This window comes from Cebidichthys violaceus, unplaced genomic scaffold, assembly GCF_023349555.1.
Source record: "Cebidichthys violaceus isolate CVI_PGR_0920_01 unplaced genomic scaffold, fCebVio1.0.p SCAF_73, whole genome shotgun sequence".
Classification (NCBI taxonomy): Eukaryota; Metazoa; Chordata; class Actinopteri; order Perciformes; family Stichaeidae; genus Cebidichthys; species Cebidichthys violaceus.
The window spans coordinates 214,505-233,384 of NW_027176957.1; the positions used below are offsets into that span (position 1 = coordinate 214,505).

The 18,880-nt window shown below is 39.6% G+C and overlaps 1 protein-coding gene across 2 annotated transcripts in view; it reads left to right on the forward strand.

Moving 5' to 3' along the window:
* Nucleotides 1-358: 358 nt before the first annotated feature.
* The window catches only part of LOC137892000 (tenascin-like), a 35,649-nt gene continuing 17,127 nt past the window's right edge, over nt 359-18,880 (forward strand). For both annotated transcript variants that reach the window (XM_068736882.1, XM_068736883.1), the window contains exons 1-6: nt 359-650; nt 1,166-1,220; nt 1,353-1,580; nt 6,600-7,781; nt 9,144-9,259; nt 18,710-18,863. In XM_068736882.1, coding sequence (XP_068592983.1) covers nt 522-650; nt 1,166-1,220; nt 1,353-1,580; nt 6,600-7,781; nt 9,144-9,259; nt 18,710-18,863 — 1,864 coding nt within the window. In that variant the 5' untranslated portion in view covers nt 359-521. The remainder of the gene's footprint in view (nt 651-1,165; nt 1,221-1,352; nt 1,581-6,599; nt 7,782-9,143; nt 9,260-18,709; nt 18,864-18,880) is intronic.

Sequence of the window (18,880 nt, forward strand, 5' to 3'; positions counted from 1 at the left end):
GGAAAGCTCCTGTACTTTGATAATAACGTGTCAGATTCTCTATAAATACTGCAAGTGTTTCGCTATGAAACACAGTTTACATTTAAAAAGTAACAGATTACTTTTGACCGCTAGTGGAGCCTCTGATCGAACGCTTGTTTGGCTTGATGCTGTTTGTTGTTTATAATTGATGCTGCAGAGTTTAAGATGAGACTCTTATTACAAAAACATAGAATTCAAATATTAAAATAGAATGACTCATTTGTGCTGATTGCGACTGAAGAGTCTGTTTCAGGTGGATTTAAATGTTTGTTTTCTGTTTTCCAGAAGGAGCTCAGCCGGTAGATGTCATCACCTCTGTGGGATCTGACTGACCTCTTTCACCTGCAGCTCAGCTTCTTCTGATCCGTTCGTCGTTGAAACAATCAGCTTCACTCAGCTCACACTTCCTGAGCTTTTTCTTCTTCTTCTTTTTCTTCTTCTTCTTCTTCTTCTTCTTCTCTAAACAACCCGAGAAGCTTCTTCCTGGTCTGACCGCAGCGATGTTTCCCTTCATCCCCCCCCTCCTCCTCGTCCTCCTCCTGGCTGCTCCGGCCCTCCTGACCCCATCCAACGAGCTACAGGTCAGAGGTCAGAGGACGCCGAGGGACGCCAAGGAGGACTCCATCAAGGTGAGTTGATGGTTATTTTACTTTTTATTTTATTTTATTTTATTTTACTTTATTTATTTATTTTTTTACTTTATTTTATTTTATTTAAATTTTTTTAATTCTATAATATATAACTTTTATAAAAAAAATTAGCAAAAATATTTTTTTAAATGCTGTCCCAGCATAAAACAAATATATGATTTATTTTATTTTATTTATTATTATTTATTTTCTTTACTTTACTTTATTTCATTTTATTATTAATTTTATTTTTTACTTTATTTTATTTTACTTTATTTTATTTGGATTTTATTTTATTTTATTTTAATTCAATATTTATTTATTTTTATTCTATAATATATTACTTTTGAAATGCTGTCCCAGCATGAAACAAATAAAAATAAAATGTATTTAATTTTATTTAATTTTATTATTATATATATTATTTTTTTAAATAAAATAAAATAAATAAATGATTTATTCTGCTTTGCACTGGGGACTTTGAGATTGAAGTGGATCCATTGTCCTTGTTGCAGGTGGTGATCTCTGAGGGCTGCGTCACTCAGGGGGATTCACCTGACAGCCAGGGAGGTAAACAACGGGTTTTATTTATTTCATTATAGTTTGACATCTTCCAAAAACACATTTCTTTCCTTAAAACTTCTCAGATCATCTACAGTTCTCCTCCCGTGTCTTTTTAATCCGACCTGGTTCTTCTCTCAGGTAAAGAAATCGACCTGAACCCCGGTTCCCCTCTGGTCCTGACCCATCGGATCAAACTGGTTCCATCGTCGGGTTCTGGTTCCGGTTCTGGATCCGGGTCTTGCGGATGCGAGACGGACTTTGTTGCCCTGAGGGAGCGTCTGGAGGGGCTGGAGAGGGAGGTGTCGTCCCTCAGGGAGAAATGTGGAGGACCTGAAGGAGGCTGCTGCACCTCCAAGGAGAGCAAAGGTAAAAGTTCAGAGTAACTCAACACCTGAAACTGCTGAGTTCAGCTGAAAACTAATGAGTACGTGTATTTAGTCGTGTTGTTGGTGTCCTTAACTTGCATTCTCTCTAGTGTCCACCAGGGGGCGACTCCTCTGGTTGTATAGAAGTCTAGTCTAAAATGACTCTACTTCTCTCTAGATTTATTCCCTCAGTAAACATTGTAAACATGAGTTTATGGTCTCAATCTCTAGTTTACAGTCTTCTTCAATACAGCATGATGTTCATTTAGTACATTATGCTCCATTTAGAGTCACACAGACCATAAAGAGGGGATGATTTAGGGGCGGGGCTACATGCTGATTGACAGGTCGACACCAGAGCTAACTTTAAATATTAATTTCTAAATTAGCAACAAGAGTTAAAGAGGCGACTGATGTGGAAATGCTCAAGATTAATCTGCTGAATCTGCAGCTTCTCGCTCCCTCAACGCTCTCACAGCGTCGTCTTCAGAATAAAAGCTGCAGGAAGACAAGGCAAGTTTATTTGTAGAGCACATTTCAACAACAAGGCAATTCAAAGTGCTTCACATAAAACCATTAAAAGCATCAAAACATAAAGCAAAAGAAAAGGAGATTTTAAAACAATTAAGAACATTCATTGAAACATTAAAAACAGTCATTATTAAAACACTAAAAAGCTAAAAACAGTGCAGTGTAATAAATAAAATACAGTAGTAAAATGCAGAAATTGATTAAAATCCTTGAATGTGGTTCAATCAAAGGCAGCAGCAAACAGAAAAGTCTTCAGTCTGGATTTAAAGGAGCTGAGGGTCTCAGCAGACCTGCAGCTTTCTGGGACTTTGTTCCAGATGTGTGGAGCAGAAGAACTGAACGCTACTTCTCCGTGTTTAGTCCTGACTCTGGGAACAGAAAGTAGACCGGTCCCAGACGGGAAGCTTCTGTTCACGACCTGCTGAGCAGCAAACAGCAGACAGACTCCGTTAGAGACCAGCTGGAGAACGTAGAGGAGCATTCAGCAGCTAAAGAGACAGATGTTTCCCTCAGGAGGTGGTGGAGACCAAAAACGGAGCTAAAGGAGAGAGAATACCGGACTGACGTTCATCAGTGGACATAAAGTCAAAGACGTAACGGTCATGCTGATGTGTAACTGCTGGATGTAGAAAATAAGAAGTAGTTCAATACATCAAGTATTCTTTCGTGGTATTTTTGAGTTTAACATCGTGTTTATTTGACGTCATGTTTTTGTAGCTGAGCCTCGCCCGTCTCACAAAGCGCAGGAGAAAACACAAATACATAAATCTCTCATGTGAAACAGCAGAAGAGTGTGTGTCTGATTGATGTGTGTTTGTCTGGACCACTGGGAGTCAAACTGAGGCCTGGGGTCCCTCAGGGGTCCTGTGATCTTCAGTGGAGAGGTCCACTATAAAAACCACTTAACACTGTGTCGTTCTGCTGATGGTGTAAATAAAAACGACCACGTCTGTGACGTCTGTGACGTCTGTCATGTCATGTTCACGCTCGCCTTAACACACAGTGGAACCTTGCAACATGAAGTTATTAGGACATAATTAATAAGAGATTTGAGTAATAATAAATAAATGATGGTGATCCTAATCTGACCATATTCACCATGACAACAAATACAAACACATCTTCTCTCAATTCCTTTAATATCAGTAACATAACAAACCAGTCTAGACTCTTACTGGATCTGTTAACAGTCTGATTGACACAGCTGTTTTTTGTGTTGTTACTGTGCTGCGCAGCATGTGTTTATAGCAACATGTGTTGTGTAAACACTGAATGTTCCTTGTTTGCTGAAAAAATTCCCCCTTTTTTCTGTCGTCAGTTTGGTCCAGACTGAATTATTTCAACTTCTGTAGATGAATGTTGCGCAGACGTTCACGTTCCCCAGAGGACGAATCTTAAAGACTTTGGCGATTCCCTCCAGCGCCACCGCGTGGCCGATATGTGTGTCCGTCGAATAGTTTCAACCAAGAATGAGAATATTGACGTTTTTTAAGTTTTCTGCAGACATTCCCATCAGCCTCAGCCGTGGTTATCGCTAGTGCTAGCATGCTAACATGCTAAACCTAGATGTTGAACCTGCTTGTTAGCGTTGTGAGCATGTTAGCATGGTGCCGTTAGCATTTTTATGTTAATTTTGACGCATCATCAATGAAGATGTTTTTGGATAATTTAAGCCAAACATCTCCCAAACTCCCATTTAGTTCCAAACAACATCGTGGATTTAACTCAGTTAGAGACAATAACAAAGGATCCAGTCATTTATTATTTTCTATAAGTTTAGCCTAAAAGTGCTAAAGAAGCTAAAGAAGAAGTTCAAACAAAATCAATTCATAATCAAGTACCTCATTATAATAATAATAATCAATAACGAGGATGTAAAACAGGAAGTGAATAAAAGACGGCGCTGCTCCTTTAAGACACATTGTATTAACATGAAGCATAAATCGATACATGTTGGCTCTGACTCACAGTCACTGAAACTCTTCTTCATCACGACCGCCTGCACATGTCTTTGTTTCAGCCAATCGGTGTTATGTGTTCACATTACTTCACTGTTTCTGCCTGTAGCTGCTTCTTCTGTTCCACTGCCTCATCTACGCATCACACACACACACACACACACACACACACACACACACACACACACACACACACACACACACACACACACACACACACAGCATTGAAGCGTGACCTGCCGCTGCAGCCGACAGATGAAAAAATGAATAAAATATTTAGATTCTTGTAAAAATAGACTCTCATTCCTTAGTTTTTCTTTTTAAAGTAAACATTAAAAAACAAAGGAATCAACAACAGAAAACAAAAACAAAAGTTCAAAAGAAGAATGAGCTCAACCCTCCCAACCAAACACGAGAAAACAGAAAACATCCAATCCACCAACAGAACTATATTATGATTAAATGTAACAAACATGCAGCTGCAATGGAATCAATATCATCAGAGAGTTAAGGATTGATTTTCAAAATAACTCGTCAATCACAGGCAGATTATGAGACAATGAGCCCGACCTCCTACAGGACTTTATAGTTGTTTAGCCTCTTTTTGTAGTTGCTTTGTGTCTCTTTGTAGTTGTTTCACATCTCTTTGTAGTTGTTTAGCATCTCTTTGTAGTTGTTTAGCATCTCTTTGTAGTTGTTTTGTGTCTCTTTGTAGTTGTTTTGTGTCTCTTTGTAGTTGCTTTGTGTCTCTTTGTAGTTGTTTCACATCTCTTTGTAGTTGTTTAGCATCTCTTTGTAGTTGTTTTGTGTCTCTTTGTGGTTGTTTTGTGTCTCTTTGTAGTAGTTTTGTGTCTCTTTGTGGTTGTTTTGTGTCTCTTTGTGGTTGTTTTGTGTCTCTTTGTAGTTGTTTAGTGTCTCTTTGTAGTTGTTTTGTGTCTCTTTGTAGTTGTTTCACATCTCTTTGTAGTTGTTTAGCATCTCTTTGTAGTTGTTTTGTGTCTCTTTGTGATTGTTTTGTGTCTCTTTGTAGTTGTTTTGTGTCTCTTTGTAGTTGTTTTGTGTCTCTTTGTGGTTGTTTTGTGTCTCTTTGTAGTTGTTTAGTGTCTCTTTGTAGTTGTTTTGTGTCTCTTTGTAGTTGTTTCACATCTCTTTGTAGTTGTTTAGCATCTCTTTGTAGTTGTTTTGTGTCTCATTATGGTTGTTTTGTGTCTCTTTGTGGTTGTTTTGTGTCTCTTTGTAGTTGTTTTGTGTCTCTTTATAGTTGTTTAGCCTCTTTTTGTAGTTGCTTTGTGTCTCTTTGTAGTTGTTTTGTGTCTCTTTGTAGTTGTTTTGTGTCTCTTTGTAGTTGTTTAGCATCTCTTTGTAGTTGTTTTGTGTCTCTTTGTGGTTGTTTTGTGTCTCTTTGTAGTTGTTTTGTGTCTCATGGTTGTTTTGTGTCTCTTTGTGGTTGTTGTGTGTCTCTTTGTAGTTGTTTTGTGTCTCTTTGTGGTTGTTTTGTGTCTCTTTGTAGTTGTTTTGTGTCTCTTTGTAGTTGTTTCACATCTCTTTGTAGTTGTTTTGTGTCTCTTTGTGGTTGTTTTGTGTCTCTTTGTAGTTGTTTTGTGTCTCTTTGTAGTTGTTTCACATCTCTTTGTAGTTGTTTAGCATCTCTTTGTGGTTGTTTTGTGTCTCATTATGGTTGTTTAGTGTCTCTATGTGGTTGTTTTGCGTCTCTTTGTAGTTGTTTTGCGTCTCTTTGAGTGATATTTTGTTGGTAAAGTCTGGCGGGTTCCCCTTACTCTTTGGGCCTCTGGACCTGTACCCGGTAGGCCCGTTCAGTCATCTTTACGTCATCAAATAATCCTATTTAATTACCTCCCACTTGTACTTGAGTATTTCTACTTGTGACTGTGCTGTCAGTTAAATTATTTTACTCACGTCCTCCGTCATAATGATCCCATTATAACCTGGCAGAGCTCAGAGCATGAGCTAACTGTGTGTGTGTGTGTGTGTGTGTGTGTGTGTCCGTGTCCTCAGCTCGCTGCCCAGTGTGATCTCAGTCTCCTTCTCCTTCCCTGAAATTAGCAAAGCAAGTTGCACTCTAATTAGAAAGGATTAGAGCCCCCCCCCCCCCCACACACACACACACACACACACACACACACACACGCACACAGATTTTTTTTTTAAAACAGTAAGAAGTTTGAAGATACATGTTTTACATTAATCTCTACAAATAAACTGCAGCAAACCAAAGCTTCTGTCACTGAGGCCCGAGGGTGACGTTCACATCTTTAGACTCTGGATCAGTGGGTTCCTGCGTTTTGGGGGATTTTTGACACTTTAAAACAATCCAAATGTCAGAACCAGCTTTAAAGAAGCACTTCAAGTCGGAATGTTGAATTTAAAAAATCTGCTACCAATCTAGAATGCTGGAATGTAAAAATCCTGCATAAAAGTATAATAATTCTTCTCAGGAGCACGAAGTGTTTTACATCCGTCTTTGTCCTCTCCCTTGTCTAACGCGTCTGTCCCCCGTCCCCCTGCTTCAGGTGCAGGTTGCTCCATCAAACCGGAGGAGGGCGGATGTCCCAACGAGTGCAGCGATCAGGGCCGCTGCGTGGACGGGAAATGCGTCTGCTTCCCCGGGTTTCACGGACCGGACTGCAGCGAGTCCAACTGTCCCGGAAACTGCAACGACAACGGACGCTGCGTGAACGGACAGTGCGCGTGCGACCCCGGTTTCACCGGACCGGACTGCTCGCGGACGGGATGCCCCGACAACTGCAGCGACCGGGGCAGGTGTGTGAACGGCAGGTGCGTGTGCGACGCCGGCTTCACCGGTCCAGGTTGCTCGGACGAATCCTGCCCGGCGAACTGCAACAGCAGGGGGCGCTGCGTTAACGGGAAGTGTGAGTGCAATCCTGGGTTCACCGGCCCGGACTGCTCCAAGGCGACGTGTCCGAACAACTGCGCTGACCGCGGCCGGTGCCTGAACGGTAAATGCGTGTGCGACAGCGGCTTCACCGGCCCGGACTGCTCTGAGACGAGCTGCCCTGGAAACTGTAACAGCAGGGGGCGCTGCGTGGACGGGCGCTGCGTGTGCAATCCTGGATCCACCGGACCGGATTGCTCTAAAAAAGCCTGTCCTGATAACTGCAACGACCGCGGCCGGTGCGTGAACGGTAAATGCGTCTGCGACAGCGGCTTCACCGGCCCGGACTGCTCTGAGACACGCTGTCCTGGAGACTGCAACAGCAGGGGGCGCTGCGTGGACGGAGAGTGCGTCTGCGACGCTGGATTCAGCGGACCGGATTGCTCCGAAAGAACGTGCCCGAACGACTGCAGCGGCCGCGGCCGGTGCGTGAACGGCAGATGCGTTTGCGACAGCGGCTTTGCCGGAGACGACTGCGCCGACAAATCCTGCCCGGGAAACTGCAACAGCAGGGGGCGCTGCGTCGACGGACAGTGCGTCTGCGACGTTGGGTTCGCCGGGGAGGACTGCTCCGGTAAAGCTTGTCCCAAAGACTGCAGCGGCCGCGGGAAGTGCGTGAACGGGAAGTGCGTCTGCGACGCGGGCTTCGCCGGGCCGGACTGCGGCGCCAAAGGCTGTCCCGGTAACTGCAACAATAAGGGGCGGTGCGTCAAAGGGAGGTGTGTCTGCCGGCGAGGGTTCACCGGACCGGACTGCAGCCGATGTGAGGAGGGCATGACGGGACCCAACTGTGACACCGGTGAGTCAAACCCATCAAAACACAGAAGCCTTAACGAAGACATCGATATCTCATCATATCGATTGTTCCTGCAGCTTGAGCGGATCTCAATATGCAAATTAGTAAGATGATCTTTAAACTTCATTGCGGTCACCAAATGTGGTCTGGATAGTCCGATCCCAATTCATGCATTTATACCTCGCATTGACACGCAAAAGTACGACAACTCTCTGCTCTACCTAAATAACATTAAGTACATTTTTCAGGTACTTGTACTTACTTGAGTTGAGAGAGTTCTCCTCCTTCTCCAGCTAAATGTACTCTTTATTATTGTTGTTTAAATCTCAAAGACGTTCAGCTTCCTCTCACTAATCTGGACCGAGGCCCCGCTCAGCTCCCAAATCCCGAACCTGGTCTGGATCAAACCCTTAATGACAAAAACATCTTCATCTCTATTTCAAGCAGCGGATCAGGTCGAGCGGTTTATTTTATCGTTTTGGTGCGAGTCGGCAAACGGCTGCCGATTCGACGCCAAACGCTGATAAATTCATCAGTTTGAGCAGCGAAGGAGCTCCGCTGGTTCATTTGTTCCACTGCATGGATCACACTGAGAGACAACGAGACACGGGGGACAGAAACCTCATCCACACACTCAGGAGGGGAAAATAAACCCTGATCTGATCTGACTTTATGTTAATGATCTGCATCGTGAGCAGCCAATGAGAGCGCTAGGATGGAGCGGCTCCAGCCAATGACAGAGAGAGAAGCGGAGTCATGTACTTAACCACACGTTAGTGAACATAGATCCGCGTTTGGACCCGACTGGTCTCACAGACAGGAAGTGGAAACTGTTGCAGGAATGATTTGATCATTTGATCATTTTGTCTTTCAAGTGGTTTCTGAAAACGCAGTTTTATTCAGTCTACATTTATATCAACATTAATAACTGCTATAAAACTACACAATGGAAATAAACACACCAGTTGTCCTTCATGATTTATGAACGATTTTACATGAATTTATATATTTATTGTCAAATACATATTATCAGAATTTGTATCTTTAATTTCATGGTTGTGTGTTACATGCTAACAATAACAATAAATATGATCATAGTAACAATAAAATAAAATAAATTAATTCATGATAAAATGTAATACATAAATAATACTAATGATTAAATACATTAATAATACTAAAGATTAAATACATACATAATATTAATAATAAATACATTAATAATACTAAAGATTAAATACATAAATAATATTAATAATAAATACATAAATATTACTAATAATTAAATAAATAAATAATACTAATAATTAAATACATTAATAATATTAATAATTAAATAAATAACACTACTCCGTCTCTCTCCAGTGATGTCGGGGGTTTCTCAGCTGAGCACCAGAGACGTCACGGAGTCCTCCGTCACTCTGCTCTGGACTCCACCTGGAGTCCAGTACGAGACGTACGACCTCACCTTCACCAGCCAGGTACCAACCTCCTGACGACATGCAGATGTTGTCCTTCCTCCTCTTTTCTCTCATACAGTGTGTTTCATTAACTCACTCAGCCTTTGTTTACGTCTCCTGTCGTCACCGACATGTATTTATTTATGTATTTATTGTTGTTGGGTGCAATGGTTCTAATCGTCATTAATCGCCCTCTTTAGGGAAGAATTAGGGAAGGAAGGATTCACACTTCACACTGTTTGTGATCTGTCAAACAACGAGGTGTAAACAGGGCAAACAAGGATAAACAACACACACATATACTTCTCAATACTTCTACATGTAATGCAGGCAGCAGATGTATTTGTGGCTCAGCACCAGAACGACCAGACGTCTGCTCTCTCAGCGTCCTGATGTCCCAGCATTCAGAGCTGCTCAGGGGGTCGAAGGCCTCAAACGGGATGAACTTCTCCTCAAGGAGCTTTCAAACATGCCGATGAAGTCTGCAGTCTGAACACAAGAACTGCTGATCATCGCCTTAAACAACCTTTACTGTCTGCAACGGTTCATATGATATTTTACAAAAAGGTACTTCCCATTTTTTAAGTCCAGCAACAAGTTATAACAGCAACAATGAATACAGTCTTTTCAAAGTAAACTTCCTTCTTCACAGGAAACAAACTCAGTTCAGTTTAGGCAACAAAAGTACTTAGATTACAATCTATAATATACCTTTATGTTATATAAAGGTATATTATAGACACAGATAAAACTGTAAATTTGTCCTTTTAGCATCATTTCTATCTCCTATTTTTGTCATCCACCAAAAATCTGTTTTAAAACATTTAAAACTTCAAAAATGCAAAAGTTTCAGTGGTTCAAAGCATGTCATAATAACAACCACAAGGCTGTGTGATTATTTATTCAAGAACAAAGTCATTTCTGTGTTGCAAATCAAATCAAATCAAATCAAATCAGATCAGATTAGACTAGACTTGTTCTCCAAGACGAACACGATGAAAAATAAATACAAATTCAAAGTGACCCCCTGGAAGACTCAAGATGACAACAACAAATCCGTCTCTTCCCTGGAAAAGAATACCGAGTCCTCTTGATGTTTGGATCAAAAGGCCAAGTTTATAAATTCTGACTAACTGTTTCATCTTCATCTAAACCAGCAGCTCTGTCCTCACATGTTTGTGCTAAACACTTGAGATTTCATCCGAAATATGAAACACAGGCTGCAGCCGGATCTCCTCAAAGCGTCTTTACTTTACCTCTTTAACTTTATTTCAACTATTTAAAACAAAATTCAATGAATGAATAAAGTCTGAATGTGCAGATGAACCAAGAAATGAAAGCAAAGCCAACAAGGAGCAGAAAATAAATCAGCACAAAATAATCTAAACAAAAGCTTAATTCAACTTTATTGTATTCTTGTAATTCTAAGATAACAATAATAATAAAAAGTGTACAATAATTACTTTTAAAAGTGCATTACGAATTATATATTATATAGTTATATAATTTAATAATTTGTGTTTTGTTTACAGTTAAAAGGTATGTGAAAATATGGAATAATGCTGAAAAATGAAAAAAAAACCTTCTCCAACTTGTAAAAAACTAAATGAAAATGTCAGTAAATTAGTGATCCATTAATGAATGAATCTATTTCAGGTCATTTTGTGTTTTTCTGTAGTTGTTATTTGGTTTTTGTAGTTGTTTTGCGTCTTTTTGTACTTCTTTTGTGTCTCCCTGTGGTAATTTGTCTTTCTGTAGTTGTTTTGTGTCTCTTTGTAGTTGTTTCTCATCTCTTTGTAGTTGTTTTGTGTCTTTTTGTAGTTGTTTTGTGTCTCTTTGTAGTTGTTTTGTGTCTTTGTAGTTGTTTCTCATCTCTTTGTAGTTCTTTTGTGTCTTTTTGTAGTTGTTTTGTGTCTCTTTGTAGTTGTTTCTCATCTCTTTGTAGTTGTTTCTCATCTCTTTGTAGTTGTTTTGTGTTTCTTTTTGGTCATTTTGTGACTCTCCCTGGTTGGTACGTCACATTTTGTCGGTGAAGGTCCCTGGTCCTCTGCTTGGTCGGCCATCTCAGTAATCCATCAAAGATTATGACGCAGGTCACTGAGTCTATAAACACACATGTGAAGTTCCTGAGAACTTAATGAGCATCCTATACGACTTGGGTTCTCTCTAAATCCTCTTTTTAAAGAAACGTCTCTTTGACTTGATAGAAGACCAGCTGTAGGTTTGAACCTGATTTTGGGTATTTTGTTCAAACTTGCCAAATACTGCAGTTGGATGAAATCAGTAGTCGGCACCCACAAACACCTCATCTCTCTTCTTTCATTTCCTACATCGCTGCTCTCTAAAGCCAGATCTTTATATATTCACACTCGTCCGACCTTCAGGAACCAAACAGATCGTTGAACAGGCAGAGAGGGTGTGTCGCGTTGGCAACACAAACCTCATCAAATCATCCGCCTCTCTGCTTCTGTTGGACAAACATCCACTGCAACGTAGCAACAAGGTCTGTTTAAGAGGAATCACATCACTCAGGGGGCAGATCGACAACTCCAGCCGAGTTTGTGACGAACAAGACCAACGAGGGACGAAGTATTTAGAGCCTTTACTTCAGCAAAAGTACTAAAACACTGTGGAAATGTTCCTGCAGTAGAAGTATGTTAGTATAATCAGTCAAAAGTATTCTAACTGTGACTTTCCTGCTCTTATATATTGTAGCATTAGATTATTATTACTCATGCATTTATGTAAAAGCAGAAACCCTCTCTGTTAGCTCTGTTAGCTCTGTTAGCCGCCGGCTAAGCCGTCGCCATGTTGAGAGCCGTTGAGAGGCAATCAAAATGCTCCCAATCTCTTGTTTAGAACCTTTAATTGCTTCCAAGTCTTGCCATTAGTGGCAACCAGTTTCTAACACATAATAGAGACAGACAAAATGAATACATTTTTATTATTTGTTGCATTAGTGACAGTTACAGTCAGAATCAGACTTCTTTTTTTTTGCGTGTGCACAATCATCTGTTTTTAAAAACAACGATGAAGCTAATTAAGTAATTTGACTTTGGGGTGAAAAGTTCAACTACAGCGTCAACATCACAAACTAAAACCTGATGAACCTAAACAAACAAACAAAAAGGAACAAAAGTATCCCGACATCTTTGAGCTGTAGACATGTATACATGTCACGTGTTCATCATTTAGCTGGTGTACGTCTTCACAGTGTCTTAATTACTCAAAATGTAAAGTGACTTCAAATGGAAAACATATTTTCAGTTCCGGCAATCTAAAAGTTGATGCCTGGTTGCCTGGCAACCGCTCTTAAAAGCAAGTGTTGAGCCCTCATCGAGGCTCCGTAAACCAGTAACCTCTGCTTCACTCGTTCATCAGACTTCAAACATGTGCGATCACTCAGCGGCAGAAGGCATTAAAGAATCGGAAAATGACTAATTGCGTTGGTATTTGTGAGAGAACAAAGAAAAGACTCAACTTCACTTTCTAAATCAGTTGAAATCAAATCCGTCACTGAGATGAAAAGAAACCAAGTCACTGCTTTGGATTGCATCACACACACACACACACACACACACACACACACACACACACACACACACACACTCTCAGAGCAGTCACCTCACCGCACATGTTCTGGCTTCCTCTCAAACATGTTTTCACACACAGTTACAGCGTTCACCTCGAACAAAACAAGAGCGGCGATCTCCCCGCGGTGACGTCGTGGAGGGAGTTAAACCTCAGCAATGACTCTGAGAGGCTCTGGACTCCAGGAATTATCCACAGCCGTCAGCGATGATTGACGGGTGGACGTCTGCAAGAGGGAATAAGACAGGAAGTGAAGAGAGAGGACGTGATGAAGACGTGTAATCTTCTTCATGAACCCACAGAGAGGTCATGAGAAACACAGAGAGAGAAGAGATGAGGGAGGAAAACAAACCAGAGACAGAAAAGTGAAGAACAAAAATACAAATTACCTGCAGAGAGTTTGATTTAAACATTCATACAACTCTCATACCTGTCTGATTCAATATAAGGTTGCAGCTGCTTAGCTTAGCTTAGCTTAGCTTAGCTTAGCACAAAGATATCAACATGTTCATACTTGTATTTACATATAAAGCAAGATAGTTGCTATAGTCTTTCAAAAAAACTTGTTTTAAACACTTAATTATGAATGTGTGGTGTTACCTTGTTACCAGGCTAGCTCTTTCCCCCTGTTTCCAGTCTTTATGCTAAGCTAAGCTAACGGCTGCTTATTCTAGCTTCATATTTACCGCACAGACGTCAGCGTGGAGTCAATCTGAAAAAGCCAGAATGTGGATCTAGTTCTTCAAAAGGAACGAAGTTAATATGCATCTAATGAGCCGGAATTGACTCGTGTTGCTGGACTTTCGTAGTAAAACGCAAATCAGCTTTATTTATTAAAAATGATGAAGAGTTCTGGGTCTTTCCTCTCGTTTGGATGCGCCCAGAAAACCTCCACATTAGTGAAGTTTGTGAAGCTTGTTTTACTTAAATTACATTGTTTACTGATTTTAAGACCAACCACGATGTTCCTCCTCAACCTAACCAAGTGGTCTTGTTGTCTAAACCACACTGCAGCCATTTCACAGGAATAACGTCACCTAACATGACACAATCAAAGCCTAAAATACTTCATCATGACACACAGAATGTCCGTAAATTATCGTGCTATTGTTGCGCCTTCCCATGAAATCCGGCTGATCATTCACAGCCTGAGTTATGGAATGTTTTAATCATAAAATCATGGCAAAAACAATTTTTTTTGAATGGCTGTTGATGGTATTTTCTGAATCATGTAGTGATACAAAGAGATATCCCAAATTCTCTCTTTAAAAACCTTTGACTCTAATATGTTGACAAAATGAAACAATCATGTTGAACCTGGCTTTGTTTATGTTGTGTAAATGTATGAAAATTACCACAAATCTGATGAAAACTTGTAATGCAAACGGTGTTCGGTTCTCAACTCTCTTAGACAAAGGAAGGCCGCATGTCTCCCACTGCTGCGTCTTTCGTCAGCAAAGCAGTGGCAAAAAATCAGCTGGTTCCAGTTAAAATCAAAAGATATTTAATAACTACAGAAGCACAACAGTTACAAACCGAATACACTAATAATAACAAAACAAACATAACAATTTCATGAAAGTGAGGCCCCGTCCGGGAGGTCTGATCCTCTCCTCGGATCTACAGTCCTCTTGTCCCCCCAAAGTTACATTCCTCAGCCTATCGATCAGCTCCACGATTGGCTGATAACTCATTGTTCTGGTCAAACACCTCACTCATCCAGCACGTATCCTGCCCCCGCTGCTGGCACATTCCTCAAACCCCCCCACAGACACTCAATATACATACAATTCCTCACAACGGTAATTGGCTTATGTAAAGTAATGAATTGCAGAAGTTCCATGGTGATAACTATTAGTTATATTCACATAGTGTTCTCCCCTTAAAGCATCTAATGATTTATAAAATAAAATAATAATTCTCTGAAAGCGACCGTTCCGCCAAAAGGGGATGAAATAGAAGACGGTAGAACAAACAGACGAAGCTCAGAATGAAAACAGAAAGGAAGTCAGTGAGTGAAATGAGCTGAAGAGAGAAAAAAGATGCAGATGTGGGATGCTTGTTGCTACGGAAACGCGTAAACACTGTCAAAAACATGGCGACTGCCAGAAGGACGACGTCACCGCCGGCCCACAGCTGTGACACAGAGAGAGAGAGAAGAAGAAGAAGAGAGACAGAGATGTTTACCGGACCGACAGTCACAACAACAACAACAGAGGCTGAGATCAGATCGTCAACAGAAGAAGGTTTGTCTCTGAGGAACGAAGAGAGAGAACATCTGGATGCAAGGAAATGAGTTCAATTGGTTTCATGAACCACGTTTACATCCCATAAATATTTATTGTTTCCAGATGACTGTTAATATAAATCTTCACATTACCGTCTTCACAGTTTTTAAGGGGCTGCAAGTAATTATAAGATTTGTCCATCAAACGTTCCCAGAGCCAAAGTTGGTGTCTTTAAATTACTTTTTCTGTCCAAGAATCCCAAAATATTCAGTCAACAATCTTATAAAACAGAAACATCTGAACAACCGGAGGACATTTGGACATTTTGCTGTAAAAGGATGATTCAATGATCTAAATATGTTCCGTCTACTAAACCTGTTGAATTCTTCATTTAACCAATAGATATATTTATATATATATATATATATATATATATATATATATATATATATATATATATATATATATATATATATATATATATATATATATATGTTTTATTATTATTATATTATTATTATTATTATTAATGTTATAAGTATTAGTAATAATATTAATATTTCCTGTATATGCAGTTTGGACTCTACATTTTATTCAACTTTGTGAATTTTATGTATTTATATCAATGAATTGAAAACATATTACATGTTTCTATCTCATGTTTCAACAATTCACATTTTGAAACTGAATCATCTTCACTAGATTCATGAATAATGTTCCGCAGTTTGTCGAACAAAACTGAGGTACTTGTAGTTTACTAGTAGTATTTCCATTTCATGCTAAAACCAAGTGTCAACGCCCAGTTCTGAAAAGTGAAGCCAATGCTGAAGTGTCTTGAACCTGCATTCGCTCTATATTTTTTATATATATAATATTTTAGAGACGATCAAAAACCAAGATGGAGACGGTCAAAAACCAAGATGGAGACAATCAAAAACCAAGATGGAGACGGTCAAAAACCAAGATGGAGACGGTCAAAAACCAAGATGGAGACAATCAAAAACCAAGATGGAGACGGTCAAAAACCAAGATGGAGACAATCAAAAACCAAGATGGAGACGGTCAAAAACCAAGATGGAGACGGTCAAAAACCAAGATGGAGACGGTCAAAAACCAAGATGGAGACAGTCAAAAACCAAGATGGAGACAGTCAAAAACCAAGATGGAGACGGTCAAAAACCACTATTGGTTAAAAGATGGAGCATAGGATGCTGACTTAGCCTAAGGGAATTACCCACAAATCATAGCAACGTGACGTTAAACACGGGGTAACCAGTGGACGCATGGAGACGTAAAAAAAAAGGTGAACAAAGAGGACGGCTCACGTGTGTTAGTGTTCAGCCTGTCTTATTATATTTACTCAAAGACATTAAGGGTGGAAGATGGAACAAAATAAAACATGAAATCAGAATATTTATTTATTTATTCATCAAATATTTGATTTTGTCTTTGAATCTGTTTTGACAAAAACGAATAAATAGATGATATTAAATCACCTCATCTGGAGGAAAGAGCCTGAAGACGTTCAAATCAGAGAGTACAAAGTATACAATAAATACTCACAATTATACATCTTATTTGTTGTCGTTTTCATGGTAACCTGATATGTCCCATTCATATTCACACCATGTCGAGCCCTGACAGCCTCTCACACTCAACCACCCACCAGGCGACGTCAGTGAGTCCTTGAGGGTTCAGGGTTTGAGGCTTTAGGGGGGACGCTGGGATTGGGCCCCAGTTTTAATGATGTCACCCCTCATCCATGTGGAAGTGGATGAAAGCGACCTCTGAGGCTCCGTCACCGGGCAGCCACCACCACGGCCATTAGTGTCCATTCATTAGAAACGCCAGCCCAGCGCTCCCAGCTGAGCAACTGGTGAGCAAGCGTTTCATTCAGGGGACGTTCCAGGCTTTTCAACAATAAAGAGAATAAATGAGAACTTTGTGTGAAGTGCGTGAAGCGATGCAGACTGATATTTTGAGGATAATTACATTCACTGAACACAGAGTCACGACAGAGTCTGAAATGACACGACAGTAATCAATAAACAAGCAGTGTTTATGGTTCTCGATGTTTAGTTTTCTCATCAGACTGAAGGGGAAAAAAACTTGTTCTAGAGATTAATATATTTAATAAATATATTTAAATTATCATGATAGTAATTCTTTTTATTTATATAGCACTTATCTTTGAGTTACAAAGTAATTTAAAGTGTAAATATAATTATATATATTTTAAAAAATGACAATTACATAATAATGAACTTTATTAATACAACACTTCAAACCAATCACAAAAAAACACAAATTATATTTTATCTTTATTTTTTTTAAATCCACAAATCCGAATATAGAAAAATATTCTTTTTAATATTTTAAAAACAAGTTGTAAGAACATTTAAATTTATTTTCACTTCATAGGCTACTGTTGTCTCTTTACTGTTAACAACAACACATCATCATCATCATCATCATCATCATCCTCATCATCCTCCTGCAGCTTTTATTTTTTCGTGGTCACATGTGATTTGCAGCAAACATTCACTCACAAACAAGAAGACTTTCAAGTGCAGTTAACTTTCCCCTCTGGATTATTGTTGTTTCTGCTTCAGTACATTTAGGTTCCGGAATCTGCAGAAAGTACAAAATACAGCACAGCATACAGTCTTCGCCCACACACACACACACACACACACACACACACACACACACACACACACACACACACACACACACACACACACACATGATGCCCTACAGACAGCACAGAGTTTCCACTCAGGCTGTTCAGACTCTTCATGCACTTTAATGATAATGATTACATCATGGTGTGTTGTTCTTATTATTACTCAGGATGTGTTTGATCCAATAGTTTAGAGCTAATAATCAGCCGTCAGTGAGGAAACACTCCCTCTGCTGGTCCGTCACGGTGCTGCACTTTAAGAACTCAGCTTTTTGTTTGCTGATGGATCAGATGTGACAGAGTTCAGAAATAAGTCCACGTCTTCTATTTAACATCTTCTCTGTGACTCTTATGAGTGATCCATGTATTCAAATCACAATGATTTATTACTGTTTATACAGTGAATTCACAATTATAACTGATGTAGATAACTTGATGTATTATGAATTTAAAGAAATTAATAAATAAAATCGAAGAGATTCAACAAAAGCTTTACCAAGTAACTTCACTGCATCCTTCACACTTATATTGTAGTTTATTTATTATGGTTATTGTTATTTTGGAACCATTTTTTGCTGCATCTTTTGTTTCGATTGTTGGCCGCTAATTCCCTTTAATTCAATTAAATATATTTTATAAAGCCCAAAATCACAAATTTGCCTCAGAGGGCTTTACAATCTGTACACATGTGACATCCTCTGACAGGAACAACTCCCCCAAAAATTGTTTAAAAAAAACCCAATAAAAAAAAAAAAAAAAACTTTATTGTTTTTACTGATCTTAATATTTGGCTTGTTTAGCCTTTCCCTTGTTTTTATTTCTTAAATAAGAATACATATTTCAGTGCAGTGCACCTCCACATCTTTTCAAAGTGTGATTATATATATATATATATATATATATATATATATATATATATATATTTGTACTCACTCTCATTTGTTGTGTTTCTTCGTCTGGTCCACACAGAAGGACAGTGACCAGCAGATAAGCGTCCAGGTGGACGGCAGCCTGACCACCTTCACCCAGACGGGCCTGGCAGCCGGTCAGGAATACACCGTCGGCGTCACCGGAGAGATCGACGGCAGGAAGGGAGCCAAGAGCTCCGCTGAATTCATGACCCGTGAGCTGTCCTTATTT